The sequence below is a fragment of the Carlito syrichta genome, unplaced genomic scaffold (assembly GCF_000164805.1).
Source record: "Carlito syrichta isolate Samal-C Ts95f unplaced genomic scaffold, Tarsius_syrichta-2.0.1 Scaffold287940, whole genome shotgun sequence".
NCBI lineage: Eukaryota > Metazoa > Chordata > Mammalia > Primates > Tarsiidae > Carlito > Carlito syrichta.
In genome coordinates this window covers 142,103-158,620 of record NW_007232036.1, presented here as the reverse complement: position 1 = coordinate 158,620, position 16,518 = coordinate 142,103, and the positions used below count along the sequence as shown (strand labels likewise).

General features: G+C 33.5%; 1 protein-coding gene across 5 annotated transcripts in view; it reads left to right on the top strand.

Annotated features, from left to right (window-relative positions):
* Positions 1 to 16,518, top strand: part of C2CD5 (C2 calcium dependent domain containing 5) — a 93,147-nt gene that overhangs the window by 50,528 nt on the left and 26,101 nt on the right. For all 5 annotated transcript variants that reach the window (XM_008053183.2, XM_008053180.2, XM_008053181.2 and 2 more), the window contains 5 exons: positions 698 to 812; positions 3,463 to 3,558; positions 6,867 to 7,058; positions 9,470 to 9,656; positions 12,790 to 12,954. In XM_008053183.2, coding sequence (XP_008051374.1) covers positions 698 to 812; positions 3,463 to 3,558; positions 6,867 to 7,058; positions 9,470 to 9,656; positions 12,790 to 12,954 — 755 coding nt within the window. The remainder of the gene's footprint in view (positions 1 to 697; positions 813 to 3,462; positions 3,559 to 6,866; positions 7,059 to 9,469; positions 9,657 to 12,789; positions 12,955 to 16,518) is intronic.

Sequence of the window (16,518 nt, the reverse complement as noted above, 5' to 3'; positions counted from 1 at the left end):
CCATTACAAGCATTATTGGATTTTCTTATGGTAATACAACACAGTTCTGTGATTCTAAGCCATTTAAAAAATTACAGATCCATACATGGAGTGATACATCTGCAAATTGTTCTTATATGCATTAAGAAGTATTTGTATTAATCTTGTTAGTTTATTTTGCTTGCTTTTTAAAAATCACCTAGTTCTTTTATTGCTTACCTTGCATTAATATCTACATCTCTGTAGAAGGATGGCTACAGTTAGCTTTCTTTCTTTTAACACTGACAAATCTTTGCCCTGGAAAAATTCAGGATATGGTGGGATATTAAAAAATAGAAATGAAATTAGAATTTAAATTAAATTTATGGGTATGATACATAAGGTGTTCACTCAGTGAGGAGAGACATAGATCCTCTTTGTTATGATTAAAGTCTGGAGACTTGGGTCTACATTTTAAATTGTATCTAAAAATAATTTCCTGTAGGTATCCTTTTAAGTAATACAGCAAATGGAAATAGGTGATTTGTTTTCCATTAATCAAGTTTAGGATATTAAATCTTATGCTTTTGAGAAAGTAGCTTTTTAAAAGTGTGAAGTTTAAGAATCAATTGTAGAGCAATTCTTCTTTGCCTCCCATAGCGAATTTATTTTAAACTATTCTTGTTAATATAGACAGTGTGCTATTGAGTAGTAAACTGATTTAAAATTTATTTTTCAGATGAACCAGAAACTCGAGATGCATGGTGGGCAGAAATCAGACAAGAAATAAAATCACACGCTAAAGCATTAGGCTGTCATGCTGTAGTGGGCTACAGTGAATCAACTAGCATCTGGTAAATGATAATAACAACTTGCTTTCTAGATGCTGTAATTTAAATTGCCATCTGAAAGAAGAGAAGCTTTATATGAATATAAAGAAAAGAACATAGTGAAGTGGTCAGGAGCATGGATTTTGGACTATATCAGATTAAGGTTCATGTTATCTTCGCCATTTAATCACTGTGTAACTTTGGTAAGCTACTGAACTCTTCTGAGCCTCAATTTATACGTTAAAATGGAGGAAATACCACCAATCAATTAATCATTTAAACCAAGGATTAAATGAGAATGTAATAATCATTTAGCAAGTATTAACTCTAGGCTTATTTCACTTAGTTTGTTACTGTGCTAGCTTCTTCCACTGGGACCTTTGGAACCCTTGATGTACTGTAAATGAATTGCCATCTGTCTTTAAGGGTTGTCTGTAAACTCATTCTCTCTCCTTTTACTAACTGTAATGTAACTTTCTCCTGCTAAAAAATTATCCTTCCTAACTCTGCCAAGTTAGGAATGGACTTTCATACTCTTGGTTCTTAATTGATTTTTCTCCTACCATTCATTTGAGCAACTTCTCTTCCTTTAAAGTAAATGCCACTCTACTGTTCCGAACTGTCTACTTCCAAAGCATCCTTCTGCCTTTCTTAATTACTTCTCTGTTGTCTTCTCCAGTTATACATGCTTATCTCCATTCTGGCAGCCTGGCACTGTAGTGTTTTATTCTCAAGTAAGTCCTCTAACCCCACTTAACTTTCAACATATTTTGGAACTCATTATCATTTGAAACTGTTCCATTTAAAAAACTTGTAACTATAAAATTTTACTTTCAGATCACAACTTAATGTTTTTCTACCAATATCATTTTATCATTTATGTCTAGTTTGTTTTTACCCTTATTTTAGCCAGTTGTTTTCCCAGTTCCTTACTTAGGTTCTAGCTTTACTTGTTGTTTTGCTACCCTTGAACCCTACTTTCAACCCATTCAGAAGTTTATAATTGATGTTGTATGGAAACTGTTTGACCTTCTGCTATCTTATTTTTCCACCTTCTATTGTTAGATAATTGTTACTGCCAGATTCTCTGCTCTTGGGGTGTTCATTATTGTTAGAGAAAAACTACAAACTGTAGTAAATTGGCATTACAGAGCCAAGTTATTTACTCTTCTGGGACCTCTTTCTTTTTCTTTGCAGACCATGTATTATACTTCTGAACTGTCCTGTTCCTATGGTGTCATTTCTACTCTTGTTAACTACTAATTTTTTCGTGCTTATCTTGCCTTACTCCTTCATAGATCTCTTGGCTTATTTATAGATTTAGTGTCAAATACTTTCAGGATCTAGAGAAAAGGTTTTAAAAGATATAGTTCTTGCTATCAGATTTATATTTTACTGGATAGTTGTGGTAAGTAAAATATGTTTTATGATTAAGATATACTAGGATGCTTTGGGATTCCAGAGGGCTGATAGCCTGAAATGGGATTGGAAGAAAGTGTCAGTAAAGTAAGTGTCAGATGCTTGAACTGAATTTCGGTAATGAATATAAATTCTATAAATACAAAGAAGGAGCATGGGAAGAGATTTTAAAGCGTAAAAGACTAGAATGTGAGGAAGGCCACAAAGTGTAGATTCAGCATGACTGAAGATAGGTTACAGTCTATAAATGAGTTCAGTTAGTAACTCAGAAGTTTGAGTTCACCTGATAGAAGCTTCCCCCACCTCCTTACCTCAAAAAAGTCTTTGTATTTAAATCCCATCTTTACCAATCTATACTATTCCCACTTATGCTGTGTACTGTTACTGGATTAAACTCTTTGAAATGCGCTTCTGTGCTTGTAACTCCTTGATTCAAAAACTTCAGTGACTCCAGTTTACTTCTGATGTTCTCAGTGCCCACCGGCCTTTTAATCCTGCCTCCCTTTAAGTGACTGCTTCTTCCCAGTTCTCTCAGGCTTCTGTTTCATTTATACCTGTTTTCAGCATTTCATTCCTAGCTTGCTGCTTTTCTCATTTGTTTTGAGTGATTCAAAATAATTTCAAGAAATTCTTTTGAAAATCAATTTTCTATCACATAATGATATAATTTAAGTTCCATTTACTATATTTTGTATATTTTTTCAGATACTTTTATAATAATTTAGACTATGCTATATAAATCATTTTTATAAATATAGATGTTTGCATAGTTACTGCTTTTATTTATTTTTTCTCTTTTTATTTTAGTAGTTTTAGGGGGCACAGATAGTTTCTGGATACATGGCTATATCTAGAGTTGTGCTTTTAGAGTAATTTTAATAAAATTATTAAAGAGTTTTTAAATATGATTTTATTGATTAATGCTGGATTCAAAAGTGTAGTTTATTACTCCTTACATTTTGAAACATTTTATTCTTTTAGTTTTGCCATATTTTAAAGGAAGTTCTTGTCATTAATGTTAATGCTTTACCTTTTTTCAGTTTTTAGTTTATAAAGAATTATTGCCTTCTTCTAAGAAAGTTACATTACTTCTCTTTCCTCTCCTAAATTTGGGAGGTAATGCTGTTATATTATTTAATATTTTGTAGAGTCTTACTTGACTAAAAATAGTGAATGCTGTAATCATTTGGATATTTAGTATTTTTCCAAAGTTATACTCTGAAACTATTAACTTGTTTGTGTTTTTTCTTTATAGTGAAGAGGTCTGCATTTTATCTGCATCTGGCACGGCGGCTGTACTGAACCCTAGATTTCTTCAGGATGGCACCGTGGAGGGCTATTTGGAACAGAGGTTGTCATGACAGCCTGGCTTATTTTCTATAAGGGCTTATTTTCTATAAGGGCAGGGAAGGGAGAGTTTGACTTTTTTTTCTCTCAAGGCTTGAATAGTTCTTCTCTGTGAGAGTGGTTTACAATGGTAAACCTCAGAGCTTGGATGGTTCTTCTCTGTGAGGGTGACTTGCAATGGTACAGTGGATGGTTCTTCTCTGTGAGGGTGACTTGCAATGGTACAGTGTAGAAATTAGGACCTAGCACTTCACTGAGTTCACTTCACTGAGTTTTCGCTAGCCCATAGTCACAGAATAGTATTGAATTCTGTACTATATTCCACATATTTTTGCTTTTAGTATCTTGATGAGTGACATGTATGATTACTAATTAAAGAATTTCAAGTATATATTATTTTTACTTTGTCACAATATATAAATAATGTCTTTTGATTTTTTTCTTCCTCTCTTTCCCCTTTGTCTCACTTCCAAAAACAGAAAAAAATAATAAAGCAATTTTTATAAAGAAAATTCTTAATTTATAAAATAATCAAAGTATGATATTTTGTTAAAATTATAACATGGACAGTGAACTCTAACTATAATAGATATGAAAGGGAAAGTGAAAGCATTAGGCAAAATGAACTTACTTTTTAGATTATTTAATTGTTGGTCCCTTAAACTTTTAAACTATTAGCTTCCATAAATGTCAAAAATGCTTTTCATAAACAGATGAAACTATCAGATATACATATATGTGTATATATATGTACAGTCATCCTTTGGTATCCATGGGGAATCTGCAGATGCTCAAGTCCCTTATATAAAATGGTTTAGTATTTGCATATGATTTATGCACAGCCTCTCATATACTTTAAATAATATCTAGATTACTTATAATACCTAATATAATGCCTAAATATCGTTTCACTTGAGTGGATTCAACATAGTGCTCAGCACACAGCAGTGTGAAGTTTTGCTTTTTTGGTGTTTTGTGCGATTCTTTGTTCTTTCCTGAATATTTTCGACCCACGATTGATTGAGTTCATGAGTGTCAAACCCAGAGATATGCAGGACCAACTGTAAATTTAAATGTATATATACTTTTCTATATGGACAGGGAAGGGAGAGTTTGACTTTTTTTCTCTCAAGGCTTGAATAGTTCTTCTCTGTGAGAGTGGTTTACAATGGTACAGTATAGAAATTAGGACCAAGCACTTCAATAATAGTTTGGTACCTGGGTCTACCTGGATAACATAGATTTTAACTACCCCTTACTTCACAGTATGCATATTTACTTCCCTCCCCCAGTATTAATACATCAAGTGTTAAGGGAGAAAGAAAAAAAAAAAAATTTTTGTGTTGTCAAATTTAGTGTAGATTTGCAAGTGTTTATAACAAAGATATTCTAACTCTCATAGTCACAAAAGGAACTTGTTTCTTTATCAGTATTAGAATGGGTATTGATTATTATAAATTCTAGAGCCTTAAAGGTCATCATAAATAGGAAAGTGAATGTGGGACATTTTGAAGTATATTAAACAATTGGAATGTTCTATTGAGAAAATGTGCCTTTGCTGGTGAATTGTCTCAGTGCTGCAATATAGTTCTCACACATGTTCATAGATTTCATTCTTGAGTAGATAGAAAGTCAAAGTTAGCAAATGACATTTCCCATGCAGCTTGGTTCTTTCTGAATTGTGACTTGAATGGATGCAGTATATTCTTTTATATGGTAGTCCAATACCATAGGTGTCATTATTACTAGTTGTAAAAGACAAAAACATCTTTTCTTTCTGCTATAAAATTATTATGGCTTACTAGGAAAAATTCAGAGAATGTAGGAGAGTAGAAGGAAAAAAGTAAAAGTTCTATGATCTCACTCTTCAGGGACAATTCCTTTTATACATTTTATATTTAGGATGCTTTTGTAAATTGTAATACTTTTATTTGTTTGCCTTGTGTTGTTGTACCACTAATGTTCAAATTTGTATATGGCGCTTAGTTATTAAAATTGCTTCAGTTTTCATTCTCTTGTGCCCCTTTCTAACACATTGGCTTTGTAGTCAAACCAGCTGAAATTCAAATATGAGGTCTGCTCTTTAAGTACTCAGTGTGACGAAGCAAGTTAGGATCTCGGGTTGGCTTCAGGCTGAGTAGAACTAGTATTTGTGAGGCATTATATTGGAGAGGCGGTATGTTTTTAGCTATAGTTTTTTAAAAATTAATTTCCAAAAAGATCCATAAAACTTTCTAGATAGGTATTCCCGTTTTATAGAGGAAGCTCTGAGAGATCAAATAACTTGTTCAGAGTCACACAGTTCCATTCAGAAGTCTGACTTCTCTGGTAGTTCTGATGCACCAGAATCCCATTTCCATAGTAAAAGAATAATTTCTAGGAGTAATTTAATATGATTTAGAGTATTATTGTATACATTAAAAAAAGTATACAAAAATAATCTGCAGAAGGCCTGTCTCTTTGTGTATGAGGTCCCCCCCATCACCTTTTAATTTCTCTACTTGCCACAATTTAACTTCTGATTAGTTGCTTTAGATTAGGGAGAATTGAAACCCACATCTTTCTAGAATGTTAGGAGATGTGGCTGTGTGAAAGTCTAGAGCTCTCCGTGAAGCTTTCCTTTGCCTCTATCGCTGTTGTCCTGACATCCTCAAATTTAGTGAATGAAAAAATACTTAATCATTTGGAATGGATTCACAAACAGTAAAGTGCAACAAACATTTCACAGTGAATGGGGAGGTTGTGGGTGATTCATTTACAGTTTATATATGACATATATGTCACTTATGAAACAGGGGTTTTAGTTTTTGACATGTTAAAACAGTCATTGGAAATTAGAAATCTTAGCATATGGCCTGTTGACTTACTTGTTTTTCTTTTTAAATCTATCTTTTTAAACTTTAAGTTAAAAAAAAATGTTAGTTTGTTTGATTGAACATTTTTTTCCTTAAGAATTTTTGTTTTGTTGTTATATTTGTCAACCAGTAGGAAAATGTTGCCTTTGTCATTTAGCCATTTAAAAAAAATGTGTCCCAAACAGAAATCTTTGGATAATAGTGATCTCTGTTAGGTGGTAAGTCATCAAATATATGAATTGGTGTAAAATTTCTTTCATAGAAAAATGTATGGTTCTGATTTCATGGTCATTTGTAATTATTATCAGTCATGATGGTACTTTTATAGCCTATTGTGATAGAAGTTGTAAAATTTGTATATAAGTACTGTGTGTGTAATATCAGTTACATATTATTTTTGTAAAAAATTATAGGTTTTTAAAGAATGCCTTGTTTTTTTCTTAATGTATTTATATAGGCTTGAAGAAAATTTGCCTACAGGTTGTGGATTTTGCCATATACCATATGATGAACTGAATATGCCATTTCCAGCTCATCTTACATATTGCTATAACTGCAGGAAACAAAAAGTTCCTGATGTTCTCTTTACAACTATAGACCTCCCAACAGATGCAACAGTTATTGGAAAAGGTTGTCTTATTCAAGCAAGGTATGTTTGTAAAATTAGCATTTAGTACAGCAGTGCCCAACCTTTTTGGCATCAGGGACCAGTTTCTTGGAAGGCAATTTTTCCATGTATGGGATTACAGGGTATGGCTTCAGGATGATTCAAGTGTATCACATTTATTGTGTACTTTATTTCTGTTATAATTACTTTGTAATGTATAATGAACTGTATATATATAATAAACATATAGTGAAATATAATGTAATTTATAGTGAAATAATTATATGTCATTATACAATAAAGTAATTATATATTATAAATAATTATACAATAATTATGCTACCAGATGCAGGTGCACAATTGAAGTACATCAACTCACTTGCCACTCACGGATAGGGCTTTGACATGACTCTTCCAGCTGTTGATTTATTATGGTCTCTGTGCAGTCATACCTTACTGCTAATGTTTATTTGTCTTTGCAACTGTTCCTCAGCATCACTGCCTCAGTGCCACCTCAGATCATCAGGCATTTGATTTTCATAAGGAGCACACAGCCTAGATCCCTTGCATGTGCAGTTCACAATAGGGTTCTTGTTCCTATGAGAAGCTAATGCCACCACTGATTTGACAAAAGACAGAGCTCAAGTGGTAATGTGAGCTATGGGAAATGACTGTAAATATAGATAAGGCTTCACTTGCTTGCCCACCGCTCTCCTCCTGCTGTGTGGCTGAGTTCCTAATAGGCCACAGACCACTAATGGTATGTTGCCTGGGAGTTGGGGACTCCTGATTTAGTATTTCTAAAAAGCATGGGGTATGAGTCATAAACCTATTTTCAGATATCAGCTCTACTGTTTCCTACCTGGGCAACTCTGTTGGAATCTTGTATTTTATTGCATATATAAAATAAAACTCAAATAAGTTTATTTTCAAAAGCAGTTTTAAACATTAAATGCTATACGAATCTTTATTATTATGGCAATTATTAATTAACCTGCTACAGTCTAGGGATGTGACTAAATATAGACTGCTTAGTTAACATATTTTAGAAACTGACTTTCTTTTCTTTTCAAGAATAGTGCTATGTAGTATATATATTTTTTTTTTGTACTACTTTATCAGCTGGTTATAGTTCCTTTTAAAATACATTGGAGTAGGAAATCCTAGGTTGTAACAGGCATGTATGAAACAGCTGTATCTGTCTAGGTCACCAATATCTGCCTGGTCACCAAGTCCATTGGGCATTTCTGTCCTTATTACCTGACATTTTAGCAACAGTTCTATAGTTGACTATTTTCACTTTCTTAAATTCCTTTGAATTGTGGCATTCCTTCACAATACCACACCTTCTGTGTTCTCCTACTTTTATGTTGTCTTCAGCCTTCTTGTTGACTCCTCCTCATTTCTTGATCTTTGCGAGCCGTAGGTTTGGACTCTCTTCTCAAAGCTCTCTTCCTAGTTGAACTCATCAATTCATGTAGATCTATATGCTGTCTGTGACTCCCAGATTTATAACTGTAGTCCAGAACCCTCTCCAGTGCTTCAGGCTCATGTACCTATCTACTTCATTCCCCGTTTTGATGGGTCATAGGCATCCATACTCATTCCAAGATGAGCTTCCAATTTTCTCTATTTCTTTCTTGTTAGCCTTTCTGATTTAATAAATGGTATCTCTATCCATTTCTTCATGCCACATTTGGTATTCTTTGACACTGTCCTTTTTCTCAACCCCCCCACATTAAATTCATTACAAAGTCGTTGATTGTTTTTTAAAAATATATTTCTAAACTATTTACTTTCTTCCCTCTGGCATCTCAGGTCTTCAATTTGGGATTGTTTTTCTTTTACCTGAAATGTGTGCTTTAGAATTTCTTTTGATGGGCTGGTGATGGTGAACTGTCTGATTTTGGTTGTTTAAAAAATGTGTTTATTTTACTTTTATCTCTAAACAATATTTTATGCTGGCAGTTATTTCCTTTCACCACACTGAAGATACCCTTTTGCTAGTGTCTTCTGACTTTCATTCCTACTGTTGAGAAATAATCTGTTAGTCTAATTACTGTCTCTTAAAGGTAGTTAATCTGGCACAAAGTAGATGAACAAGTAATTTTTATATATTTTAATGAGTAATTTTTTTTGTCTTTTTTTTCTCTGCTGGCCATCCATCATATGGTCAAATGTGGTTATAAAACCTATGATTTAAAGTTACATTCTCTCTTGATTTTGGTTATTACTTATTTCTAGAGATTTTGAGGTTTTTCAATTTTCTTTATTGAAGTATGATTTTTATTGAAAGTTTATACAGTGACACAAAATTGCAGAAAAGATTATTGATATAACTTAGTAAGTCCATTAGAAATAAGTTAATGTTTTTAAAGCAAACTTCTAGAAGATTTAAAATTTGGAATTTTCTTAAGAATACCGTCCACTGACTAAATTATCTTCCTTAACAGATTATGTCGCTTAAAAAAGAAAGCCCAAGCAGAAGCAAATGCTACAGCTATCAGTAATCTCTTGCCATTTATGGAATATGAAGTGCATACTCAGCTAATGAATAAACTAAAACTCAAAGGAATGAATGCTTTGTTTGGACTAAGAATTCAGATTACAGTGGGTGAAAATATGTTGATGGGCTTAGCGGTAAGTTTAGATGTTTTTGATTTTGTTATATGAATTCTATAGTTACAATAGATTCTGCTTTATGTGATTCAAAGGGTCTTTCAAAGACTTATCTAAAGAAATTGACATTAAGAACTTTAAGGGACAGGGACATTTTAAAATGTAAAAATTATGTGGCTTTCACATATTTTAAAGGGACTGTGATTATAACCTCAGTAGTCCTGAGTCTAAAAATTCTCATATGTAGTTTGTTTAGTAACTTGGCCACAATTGGTCTGGACTTATTGTTTATATGTTGCTGAAACAGGGTTTCACCATCTCAGCAATGTTGACACTTGGGGAAAGATGACTCTTTGTTGCAACGGCTGTCTTGTTCACTGTAGGATGTTTAGCAGCATCCCTGGCCTCTACCCACTAGATGCTAGTAGCAGTCTTCCAGTTGTAACAACTAAAAATATCCTCAGAAATTGCCAAATGTCCCTTGAGGAAAGAGAGGCAGTTTCCCCCCCTTGATGTGGACCATGGGTTAAAATAATCTTTAGTTTTAATGGAGAAAATAAAGCAAAACATGTGAGAAACTGTTAGATAGAGAGTTAAGCTTTTACATAAATGTGCACCTGTGGTCAGTGATAGAATGTGTAATAAAATATGTGTTTCTTAAATGCTTATAAAATATGAGATGGAAAAAGCTCTGTCTTGGCTTAATGTCCACTTTGACTTGGTAGAAAATGAGTTCTGACTGGAAAGATATCAGTGGGAAAGTCAGCACTGTCTCTATAAGTAGTATGGGACCCAGAGAACTAGGTCCCTGCAAAATATGTATCAATCCTGTGGAATCTGATCAATAATATTTATGGAAATCCTCTCATGTTCTTGGCACTTTTTATTTGTCAGGATTTTGTCTATGTGGCTGACCATTTTCAAATTGATACTCTCATGCTATCTTTCTGAGACATGTATAGAAATTTAATTTTAATAAATTTATGGAACTTGAATTTTTTTGTGTCAGTATATATTAATAGGTAAAATGTACAGTTGTTTCCTGTGTCATCAGTTCTTTCTTTAAGAGCAAATATGTAAGTTTTTGTATGTAGAGGATAACTGTGATGATGATCAACTGATTAGGTATTATAATTTTCTAACAACTGAAGTTTGTAATAATTAATATAAGTAACCTGGTTATTATTAAAATATGTAATACTGAAATTAACCTGGGGGAAAATGTTCATTTTGATTCAGTGGTCTAAAAATTTGCATGCTCAGCAAGTACATAAGATAAACGTATAATTTGTGCTGAATGCAAGACTAGTGATTGGTGGGTGCCTATGGACCTAAGCACTGGATTCAGATCCATAGTTTTTAAAAAAACCTCCTGCCAACTACACCAAACATTATGGATGGTTGAGCCCTGAGAAACTAGTTTATGACACTAGTGTAATTTAAGACCTGCCTCAAATACTTTTTTCTGATTCATACTGATCTTTTCCTTCTTGATTACTAGTGATACTAATTATAACTGACCTTTTGTCCTTATGCTTTGTGCACTTAAATGCTGAGGTCGTAAGAGTAGCTTCTGATAAGTGCTGACTAGGTGTCTGGCACTGTGCTATTCTAGAAGGAATGTAATGTTATCTTCACTTTACAAGAAGAGAAAACATGCTATGAGTGAGACTCCAGAGTGATGTGGCTACATGTGTTGGAACTGGATTTCAAACCCAGACTTATTTGATTCTACATTCTGTGTTCCTAACCATGCAGGGCTGTTGCCTCATTAATGAATGGAGCTAAGGAAGTGATAGAGATGGGTCAGTTCCCTGGGAGAATGCCAGGGTTTGGATCATGGATGCAGTTATGGATACTAATGAATGAACCAGGGAATGGTGTTCTTGAGGATCAATATCATCTGCTGTGCAGACTTCATCATTGAGTATTATGCCCTTTTTTAGGATTGACTTTTTGGTGGTTGATTAATTTAAAAATATAGTAACAACTCTAGCCGGGCTCGGTGGCTCAGCCTGTAATCCCACGCCTTTTGGGAGGCTGAGGTGAGTGGATTGCCTGAGCCTGCGGGTTCGAGACCCGCCTGGGCAGGCAAGACCTCATCTCTACAATAAATCAAAAAATTAGCTGGGCGTGGTAGCGCATGCCTTTAATTCCGACTACTTGGAAGGCTGAGGTGGAAGGATCGCTGGAGCCCAGCAGGTCGAGGCTGCGGTGTCAGGTAGCGGCCACTGCACTCCAGTCTGGGTGACAGAGTGAGACTCCAACTCAATAAATAAATAAATAAATAAATAAATAAATAAAAATATAGTAACAACTCAAATGATCAAAAATACATAAATATCCAACAGTAAAAGAATGATCTTCTCTCTTTCCCAGTCTACCCCTTTGATGTTAACAATTTGATGTTTCTTCTGTTAATTTTGCTTATATTATCATAGTTAGACATAAATGCACATAGCTATATTCATATACATTTCATCTTGTTTTGTATTTCTCATAATAGTTTTCCGGTACTGATGTAGTATTGTTACAGAGTTAGATATCAATAATAATTAAATTAAGTAGTTTAAAAACCTGTATCAAGTATAGTGGTTTTTCCTGGTAATTAAGAGGGTAGGATAATGTAGTGAAAAGTTTTTGGGTTTTGGAGTAAGAAACTTAGGTTCAAATCCCTTCATCACGTTTATTGATTGTGAGCTTAAGTTTCCTATTCTTTCTGAACTTCAGTTTCTTTACTCACCTCACAAAAGTTTCCCTTTTCTTTTTGCTAGCATTAAAGGTAGATTGTCCACTTATTCATGAAAAATGTGTCTTTTTTTTGAGCAACTTTTAATCTTTTTTTGTCCAAGCTATTTTTTTATTGAATTTTCAAAAATTATAAGGTAAAACCATAGAAAGTACAGTTGGGTATGTAGTGAAAAGTAAATCCTCATTTTACAACTGTCTCTTACCTGCCCTGGGTCCCTCCCAGCAGAAACCAACTCCTATTACCAGTTATGTTTTTTGTGTGCCCTTCCAGGGACGTTCTATGCATATATTCAAGCTTATTATATTCTTCCTACTGGGCAAAGACCACATTCCTAAATATGGAAACCTTGGGACCATTAATCCGTGGATATTTTTCTGATGATTTACCCATTATTTTTATAAGTCTGCCACAGGTGTGTACTTAGCAGCTTTACCAACTCCTGGTGGTATTCAGATCGCTGGGAAGACTCCCAACGATGGCTCATATGAACAGCACATCTCCCACATGCAGAAGAAGATAAATGACACAATTGCCAAGAACAAAGAGTTATATGAAATCAATCCTCCAGTAAGTAAAATAAGCCTACACTGTCTCTATATCAGTTATTGCTTCTTATGTATTTTTAGGTTTTCTTATTTAGGATGATAAAGATTTATTTTTCATTGTTTAGATTAGTCTCCTTATTACTCATTCTCTTACCTCCCTTTATGTCTTTGCTCTACTGGCTCTTTTTTGCTAAGTACTCTAACCATCCTATTTAAAAATCACAACTCTCCTGTCCACTTTTGGCACTTCCTAGCAGTCTTTTTTATTGCCTTCTCTAAGTCTTATCTCTGTGTGTATGTGTGTATGTGTATTATTTTTGTCTAGTGCATGTTACTGCCGGTAGAATGGAGTTCCATGAGGGCTACATTCTTGATGCTTAGAAAAGTTCCTCATAGTGATAACTTCTTAATAAATATTTACTGAATCATGAAATGAATGGTTTAAAATGTTCTTTCATTTTACCTAAAAGAAAGATTGCCTATCTGTGGTAAAAATGTGAAAGAATATAGTTTTTCAGTTACAGTTTCTTTCCTGTAATTTTCCTATGAATCATTTCCATAATCAGTCTTTTTACCAAGTTTGCAATAAATAGGTATCACATTGCTTCTTCCTCTATGGATACTTTATTGCCTTAGTCTGAAATGGAAGAAAAAAATGTGTTGTAGTTAGAATGAAACTGTTTGTTTTTCTGAGTCCCCGATACTGAAATACTTTCACAAAAGAAAGTGTTTGGATAACATCATTATTATGTTTTTACTGTTTTATAAATGCTGTCTACTTTTGGCTGGTTTTCTGGAACAGTGCATCTGACTTTTTGCATCAGACCTGTAGCTTTCATTATATTATTCTAGGAAAGTTGTTAATGGGAGGAATTTCAAAATATGGGTGAGCGCTGTGTTGTTTATTGTGGTAGTCACTGGTATGCTATTGAGCACTTGGTGTGTGGCAGGTCTGAATTGAGATGTATTATGAGTGTAAAATAAACATTGGAGTTTGAAGACTTAGTATGAAACAATGTAAAATATTTCATAAATGTTTTGTGTATTGATTACATATTGAAAATGTAATATTTTGGATACATTAAATATTTCAGTAACAGATTTTGTTTGTTTCTTCTTACTTGATTACTTATGTGACTTGCTTTATATTTCTATTGAATGGCACTGACTTAGAGCTTCTTTAAATTGAATACATATGTTGATGTGTTAATATATTAATACTGGAGGCTGGACAGAAGTGATTTATGCCTGCAATCCTAGCACTTTGGGAGGCCAGGGCAGGAGGATTGCTTGAGTCCCGAAGTTTGAGACTAACCTAGTTGAAACTAGCTTAGACCTCATCTCTAAAAAAATAAAAAAATTAGCTGAGCATAGTGGTATGTGCCAGTAGTCCCAGCTTACCCATGAGGCAGAGGTGGGAGGATGACTTGAGCCCAGGAGGTCAAGGCTGCAGTGAGTTAGTATACAATATATATAAAGTATATACAGATATAAATACTTGAAAAATAGATTTGTATAAGCTCTCCCATATATCAGTTTACTGACTTTTTACAGTACATTATTTTCATTTTCTAATTATATTTTGATATTTGAACGTCTGCTTATAGTATTTATGTCAGTTGAGGGAAATTATTTGTAACTTTACACGTTCAGGCTCCATTTATTCTTCATTTATCAATTCTAATGATACAAGCTGAACTCTTTTACATAATAGTGTTTATCACCTCTGTAAGTCCATCCTGAGCTTCCATAGGAAGAATTGACTCTTCTTCTATTGTGTTCTTGTTGTACCTGTATGTTCTTCAGTCATAATGCCTGTTATATATTAATGTACTTAGTTTTTACATATCTGTCTTCCTTTACTACAATGTAAGCCTTCTGAATGGGATGTATTTGAATAAGGATGTGAGTTAAATTACTTCATCCACTCAACACTTATGAGTTGTTGCTATGTGTCACGCAGTTTACGTTTTGAAGGAGGGAGTAAATCTATTATGATTTCTAAAATTTCATCGTATATGAATTTCATGTGTTAAGGATATCTGTATTTCCATAAAAGTACTCATCAATTTATGAATCTTCTGTTATGTCTCTCTTATTTCAGATACAGACTATATTGCAGCCATTTAGCATAACATCTCAAAATCTGTTTGACAAAGTTAGTGTACAAGGTTAATTACCAGACCACTGTATACATTACAGCTTTGTATTTTCAATTTTATAAAGCAATTTAGGTTCACCTTGGAAATATAGATCAGAGTGATGAGAATGTTTCTTTGTATAGGAAGGTCACTAGCTGAAGTAAATGCTATCTCTTGTTTGAATTTTTTTCTCAGTACATTGAAAAATGTTTCTAATGCAGACGTATATGTAGTGACACTTTAAATGAACTTTATAGAGGTAATCAAAGGTATTGAAATAAGATGCAAATCCCTTAGTATAACAGTACTTACTAGTGATGAAACATCATTATGAATATAAAATATATTAAATACCAGATAGTTATATTTATTAAGTTCATGATATAACGATCAGAGGCATAACCACCTGAAACTACCATAAAATCACAAAAGGAAGCATGGTATCTAATAGGAAGAACACTACACTGAGTCAAAAAAACTGACCTAGACAGATTCCACACTTTCTAGTTTTCAAACCCAGGTACTACTTTACTTCTGAATTACAACCCTTTCCCATTTTGTCGTCATTTTAATGTACACCCTGTCAAATTTATAGAGAGCTAGTTTATTTGGAGTGCTAATAAGATAAATGGATATATATATAAATAAATCTATAGATCGTTAGTTCATAAAATTGTGCAGTGGTAGTCTTATTTGTGCTATGTACTAGCAATGAACATTTAAAACTGTATTTTTGAAAAATTTCCACTTATAATTTTCTTTCTTTTTTTTTTTAACTCTGTTTCACCAGCAATAGGTATGCCTTTTGCATTTGTGTTCACATTTACACACTCTTCCAGTACTCCTTTGTGGCCAACAGATACTTAGAACTTCTAGTTAGCGCTGATCTTTGGCTATAATAGGGAAAAGTTCACTAAGCCATGTGGGATTGCACCATACACTGACCTTAAAAAGATCATTATTGTGACTATCAAAGTTTATGTAGCTTAATGAGTGGCATAGCAAATACACGCATTTTATATCTATACACAGATACATATAGGCATGTATTCATACACATATACACATATGTTCTTTCATATTCCATGTTTTACTCTGTGGAGTTTTCAAAAATTACCAGTGGATTAAAAAAAAGATGTAAAAGATTAGAATCCTTTCTGGGAACATACATCTTTAAATCTTCATGGCCTATTAGGTAATTTTAAATGCTGAGTGAGTAGACAAGACGCCTAGCCAGGTGTGCTGAGCTGGAAGGACTGCCAATTCTGTACTTGTTGTAGTGTCCTGTCTGTACACTAGATGTCCGTTTTACCTTATTATATCTGATAGTTATATATATGTTTCTGGGTTAGTGTATCAGTAAAGCTGCTATTATAGATAGAAGGAAATATCCATATGATCTTTTAAAGGTTAGGTACAAAATTTTTTTTTTTTTTTTTTTTTTT